The sequence below is a fragment of the Miscanthus floridulus genome, chromosome 14 (assembly GCF_019320115.1).
Source record: "Miscanthus floridulus cultivar M001 chromosome 14, ASM1932011v1, whole genome shotgun sequence".
Classification (NCBI taxonomy): domain Eukaryota; kingdom Viridiplantae; phylum Streptophyta; class Magnoliopsida; order Poales; family Poaceae; genus Miscanthus; species Miscanthus floridulus.
Genome location: NC_089593.1, coordinates 38,229,375 through 38,236,371, shown reverse-complemented (window position 1 = coordinate 38,236,371; position 6,997 = coordinate 38,229,375). Strand labels below are relative to the sequence as shown.

General features: G+C 44.6%; 1 protein-coding gene across 1 annotated transcript; it reads right to left on the bottom strand.

The window, feature by feature from the left end:
- Positions 1 to 1,245: 1,245 nt before the first annotated feature.
- LOC136504476 (PHD finger protein ALFIN-LIKE 8-like) lies at positions 1,246 to 6,630 on the bottom strand. Its single transcript, XM_066499412.1, has 5 exons — positions 6,385 to 6,630; positions 6,259 to 6,291; positions 4,675 to 4,903; positions 1,946 to 2,072; positions 1,246 to 1,836 (listed from the first exon to the last, which is right to left on the bottom strand). Exons 1-5 carry the CDS (start codon positions 6,494 to 6,496, stop codon positions 1,561 to 1,563), a joined length of 777 nt encoding a protein of 258 aa, XP_066355509.1. The 5' UTR covers positions 6,497 to 6,630; the 3' UTR covers positions 1,246 to 1,560.
- Between the last annotated feature and the right edge of the window lie 367 nt (positions 6,631 to 6,997).

Here is a 6,997-nt window from a genome sequence, read left to right as displayed (position 1 = left end):
CTCTCACTTGACCACAACAAGCCTAATGAGAAGGGTTGATGCACTACTCTCTTTTTGCTAATGAGGCCTTAATCTTGGATTCTCAAATCTCATTCACCTCACTAGGCTCTTGCTCTCCTTGCACTCTCAAGGGTGTTTCTCAGCTGTTGAAATGGGCAAGACTACTCCCTTGAGTGAATAGAGGAAGTATTTATATCCCCTCATTCAAAATGAACCGGCTCCAGTCAGTTCTCCCGGCCACTGAGTCGTTAAGTTGTGACCGGACTCTGACCTGCGACCGGTCACAAAAACTTCTCTCTGGAATCTTACTGATGTTGACCGAACTCTGGCACCCAGTGTTCAGTCACTTTGCTGCTCAGCGTCCGGTCAGTAGCCGGAACCTGACCAGCGTCCGGTTAGCACTGACCGGACGCGTCTGATCAGGATTCTCCCTCTCTAGAACCTTATTGGAGTTGATCGGACTCTGGCACCCAGCGTCCGGTCGTAACCAGACGACTTCTCCTTGATCAAATGAACTGACCCGACTCTGCGCCAGCGTCCGATCATATCAGAACCAGCGTCCGTTCAACATTTGACCCTCCATTCACTTCAAACTCGTAATCATATATGAATGAAGTTTGCTTCAATTGATCTAAGGGTTACTTTGGAGCTGCCTAGTGCTAGATTTGATAAGTATACACTATACCTAACCCACTAGACTCACCTAGGTCAAACTACTAGTCCATACCTCCTTAGTAGTACGGCCAAAGAAAAAACAAAGTCCTAAACTACTCTAAGTGTCTCTTCAACACCAAATGACACTTAGAACTAGTCTATCCTTAAACTTGTCGTCCATCCTTTGAAAACCAAAACATTGTCATTACCATGACCTAACTTAATTGCATCTATAAAACATACGTTAGTCACAGTAATCTCGTATTGTCATTAATCACTGAAATCCAACTAGGGACCTAGATGCTTTCAACATTGTTCCATGACTAAAAAGTAGTTCTGAATAAGCTCAAGCGAAAAGGGTGCATGATTTCATAATAGTATCTAGTAAATTTTAACATTAGAAAGCCCCGTAGACTCCTAGAAACAAAAGAAAGGGAAGGGAAGTGTCACCCACCCAGCTAGGAGAGCACACAAAGAAACAGAGCCATTACAACCACATATCTAACCAGCATTTTCGAATCCCTAAACTATCGGGACCTGACCTTTACTGCTAGATTCTGCGTAAGCACGATTACACAAAAGCTGATGTAGTCAAGAAATGATTGGGATCTAACTTTAAAACGACTGCTTCATCACAAATGGGACAGTTAAAATCTAAACCACACAACTCAGTAGACTACAGAACATAGATGCTTGAGCAACACACAAACTACAACAGTTTACAGTTGGTCAGTACTCGTAGTTACTGACACTAGATTTAGAGTCATCTCAAGCACCAATGCCAACCGTATCCAAACAAAGTGTTCAAATCTATTGGCTGCCCTACACGGAAGATTCAGCTTACAACTCTCGTCAAAGGCTCCTTAGTTCTTGGAGCATCGTCGGCAATTCAGATCTCTCATAGAATCAAGCCTTGGCCCTCTTGCTTCCTGTGCAGGAGGGGCACTTATACTGCTTGATGTGCTCTGCTTTAGCAGGGGTGATCTTGACACACTTGCCGTGGAACCATGTCTCGCATAAATCGCAGCAGATCCAGAAGTCGTCATAACCTAGGCCACATGCGCCGCACAGCGCAGTCTCATGGTCTTCCTGTGGTTCCCCTTCCTCCCCTTCACTCTCCTCCTCGTCCTTGGGAGGTGGCATCTTTGGGACCCTTGAGTTGGGTTCCGCCAGGCGTGAGGGCTGTGTATTCATCAAATGTTCCGCGTCAGCCATCAAAGGAGAATCATGGAGTTAGGCGGCTGGTTGTCATGTCAAACGATATAGCTAAGTGATAAAAAAAACTATATACCTTTGAGCCAGATTTGTTAGTCTTATTGTTGCTTTTAGGAGTTTTTTCTTTGGGCTCTTTCTTGGCAGTTCCTGTGACAACTTCATATATGCTGGGAAGGTTATTGATCATGGTGAAGAGACGTTTCCTGCAAGTCAACCACCAGAAGGTGACTCAATCAGACAGATTTAATTATACAAAGAAAATTTAGTCCCACATGGCTCTGATCAAAATCTAATAATCTATAATATGGAATTCAGGAGACATCAAGAACATGGATTTCACATTAAACAACAACAACAACAACAACAACAACAAAGCCTTTAAGTCCCAAACAAGTTGGGGGTAGGCTAGAGTTAAAACCCAGCAGCAGCAATCAAGGTTCAGGCACGTGAATAACTGTTTTCCAAGCACTTCTATCTAAGGCTAAGTCTTTGGGTATATTCCATCCTTTCAAGTCTCCTTTTATTACCTCTACCCAAGTCCACTTCGGTCTTCCTCTGCCTCTCTTCATGTTACTATCCTGGCTTAAGATTCCACTACGCACCGGTGTCTCTAGAGGTATTCGTTGGACATGTCCAAACCATCTCAACCGGTGTTGGACAAGCTTTTCTTTAATTGATGCTACCCCTAATCTATCACGTATATCATCATTCCGAACTCGATCCCTTCTTGTATGACCGCAAATCCAACGCAACATACGCATTTCCGCGACACTTATCTGTTGAACATGTCGTCTTTTTGTAGGCCAACATTCTGCACCATACAACATAGCAGGTCTAATCGCCGTCCTATAAAACTTGCCTTTTAGCTTCTGTGGTGCCCTTTTGTCACATAGGACACCAGATACTTGGCGCCACTTCATCCACCCTGCTTTGATTCTATGGCTAACATCTTCATCAATATCCCCGTCTCTCTGTAGCATTGATCATAAATATCGAAAGGTATCCTTTCTAGGCACTACTTGACCTTCCAAGCTAATATCTTCCTCCTCCCGAGTAGTAGTGCCGAAGTCACATATCATATACTCAGTTTTAGTTTTACTGAGTCTAAAACCTTTGGACTCCAAAATCTCCCGTCATCACTCCAGTTTCTGATTCACTCCTGTCCGACTTTCATCAACTAGAACTATATCGTCTGCGAAAAGCATACACCAAGGGATGTCCCCTTGTATGTCCCTTGTGACCTCATCCATCACTAAGGCAAACAGATAAGGGCTCAAAGCTGACACTTGATGTAGTCCTATCCTAATCGGGAAGTCATCTGTGTCTCCATCACTTGTTCGAACACTAGTCACAACATTGTTGTACATGTCCTTAATGAGCCCGACGTACTTCGTTGAGACTTTATGTTTGTCCAAATGGATTTCACATTAAACATATATAAAATATGACCCAAAAGGTAAGACAGTGCTAAGTAACAATGGAATACGGCAAGTTACTGTCAAACACACCAAAACACTCAAGTATAGTATTTTAAGATCATTCTTAAAGGCTTAGGCAAACTTGATGCCAACTAATTGGCCCTAAACTTTTTACGGAACAAGGGTGAAACATGAGAAAATAACCAGCATTATTTAAACCACTATTGTGTCTAATAGATTTAATCCACAACAACGTAGCAGCCAATGCTACTATTCCTAATGATGAATATGCAAACTGGTTTGTTTACAAAACATCTGATCTTCAATCATGCATTCAATGCTCCAGCTGACACATACTTTACTTAATCAATAACAAGATAGGCCCAGTAGCACCCAGAAGCTGAAGAATGTAGCACAAAACTAGTATAGAGATAACACAGACAGAAGTAACTGGACACATGAAATGTACATATTCTAAGCTTCACCAACAGAAAAAAAAAGGTAAGACCTCAAAAGCGACACTACACCCAAAATAGCTGACAGCTGCCACTATCTGACATCGACTGGAATAAGGGTTCTGTAGTTGTAAGTTGACTACTCAACAACATTAGCAGCAGATGGAATGTGCAACTGTTCCATGAAAAAGATGTGCCACTAGTAATCTCCCACCCAAATGTTGGGGCATATTCCCCAGTCATATCATTGGAAAAACAATATCAGTTTGGGAGGAAGGGGGTTATGAAATACCGTTTTCCATCTTCGTTCTCTTATCACTATACCCATCTCTTTCAACTTGTTTCTCAATCGAAACAACAACAACATCATCATCTTTCAGTCCCAAGCAAGTTGGGGCGCACTTTGGATTTTGATAAGAATAACATAGTGCTTGCATTTTGGTTTTGAAAATGAAAAAAATAAGAAACTCGGCCAATAGGGAAAAAAATAAGAAACTCGGCCAATAGCGTGCGGACACGGTGCGGACGACTGGACGGCTGCTGTGTGCTTGCTCTGTTTTTGCTCTCCCCCTGCGAGCTCTTTTTCCGCCCGTGGCTCTTTCTTCCTGCTCGCGCGCGCACCCGAGGTGCTTTCTTGCCCGCCCGCACGTGAAACCCCACCCGCTTGCGCACTTCCGCCCGCGCGCTAGCGCCGCCCAGGGCCGCTTTTCGACGCTTCCGCGCCGCTTAGACGGTGCCTCGCGCTGTCACGCATAGGCGCAGCAACAAGACGCGCCTAGTGCTTAATTGGCCGCACAGGCCCTAAACACAACGCTGGGCCAACATTTAGCGCTTAATCGCGATTAAGCGTAGTTTAATTACGTTTTTTCGAACCTTGTTTATATAACAGTCAAACAGAAAAATCGTATCTTAGAATGGAACAAATGGAATACCTGGATTCCTTGTCGAATCCAAACCTTGCTCCAAAATAAAATGCAACAGACATTAGCCAAGAATCACTATGCACTGCAACAAGTGATAGCCAATCTTTTTCATTCATCCCATCACGAGCAAAGTTAATTCCCAGAGCTGGCTCTGGGAGTTCAGGAGGGACCTCCTCAGCAGGCAAGTTCACTTCCCATGTCTCATTGGGAAGTCCATATAAACATAGGTTCTCCTTCTCTGCACAAAAGAAAAGAAAATAATATCTCAAATAAGGTATTTGCGGTTGTTTCAGGCTCTAAACCTAAAATAGCTCACTCTAAAAGAAAATGAATCAAGAGACATAAAGCTGAAACTCTGTAAACACAATAAACACAGGATGAATAGGAGAGATTAAATTGACCATATGAAATTATTAAGCATTCCATCTCTCTTACGAGTTCTTAAAAGAATATATATAGTGAACATTCCATGAAAAAAGGAAAGGGAACACAAAAGGGCAGTCTTTTTTACCAAAAGCATGAAAAAGTGGCACCATGCCCTTTGTAACACTAGACATGAATAAATCAGTTCCATATCAACAACCAATAAAAAGACTATTGCCCATGCACATTGCTTGCCTTTCCCACCCACTACTTTTGATCAGTACTGAGCAACTAATCTTGCATTTCCAGTGACACCTCTTGGTACCAACTTCCTGTGCTAAGCATCTAATAATGTTGGCAATTTAATGTGGTACAGATACAGATTTTGAACCCCCGCATATGTGGGAAACAAAATCATAAATGTGACATTAATAACCAACATACTCCTTCCGTCCCAAAATAAATCAGATTCTAGCTATGTATCCAGACAAAGCTCTCTGATCCTATCCACAATTATAAGCGACCAGGGTACATGCATTTGTTTGCCAACTTCTGCACCATCGATTTAGGTGGGCATTGACAAAGTGGGAAATAAGGAGTTGAATCAAGAGAAAAGTGTTTGCAAAACTCTCATTGCCAAAACCGAGTAAGTAATTTTGGTGTCCAGAAACGAAACCAATGTTGACTTCGACTAGGACAAAGAAATGCTATCCTGACACTCCCCACTACCAGACATCATCAGTGACTCACTGACGAATCATCCCGAAAATGCCCCTTGTACGGTTGCGCCGCACGACTATTGGTGATGACTGGCCGGCCGTGCAGTCGACCAGCTCAGAAGATAAGGATTCCCTCCCCCGTCCGCCTTTCCGCTTTCCCACCCCGAGATGAACAGCACAAGGAGGAGTAACTAGAACGTCGCGAAACCGAAAGCAAAGCTCAGCGGCTGTCACCAGCAAGATCGGAGCAGCAATTCCGCCGCGGCCAAATAGCCTCCTAGGGCGCACCAGAACCAATGAATGGGCGGAGGGACGTCATAAATTAATAAGTGAAAAAAAAAACTCGAAAAATCAGCGGACTAACCGCTCCCCCCAGATCGGATTTTTGGAGAGAGGTATCCGTAACTGCAAAGCAAACACGCTCGAAATCCGTGTGGTGACATCTGAATCCGCACCCCCAAAACCAAAACCCTAGGAGTCCCAGCCGGATCGGGGGAGCAGGCAGGCTCACCTGGGTCGCACATCACGTAGAACTTCTCCACATCTGCAGCGACAGCGGCAAACCAGTCAGCACAGAACTCGGAGACGGAGGGGGAGAGAGAGAGGAACGCACAAGCGAAGGAGATGCGGGCATTACCGGTGGTGAGCGCCCTGATCAGGCCGGCCTGGCGCGCGCGGTAGTCCCGGAAGACGTCCTCCGGCGAGCGCGGGACCGGCGGCGTGCCCGGGAAGGCGGCTCCTCCGTCCATTCGTCCCCGGAGCTTGGTCCGGGCGGGGGCCGTAGGGTTTTGGGAGGGAGGGAGGGGCGAGGAGAGCTGCTGGGGATTACGCGAGGACGGCGAGGAGTCGATTGGAAGGAATTGGGAAGCGTCGGCGCTGAGATAGAGAAGACTTCTCTCGTCTCGGAGAAAGAAAAGGGATAGGTCCGTCCTCCTACGTGTGTTCACACGCGCGCAGGCGCAGCCGCAGTTGCGGGCCTTCCAATGCGCCCGATAGTTTGCGGGCCTAACCCCACGGCCCATGATAAGCTAATGTGGGTTTTTATTCCTCGGCTCAAATTTATTTACCACCAAAAAACATTTTTATTCCACTAAAAAAATAAAAAAAATATTCCACTAAAAAAATCAAAAAATATTTTTTATTCTGCAAAAAAATCAATTTTTTTATATTATATGTTGAACTTACTCAACCGGGTCTAAGGCCAGTCTTATTATTTACTGTCATGTGATATAGAATAAAATGAAACATGC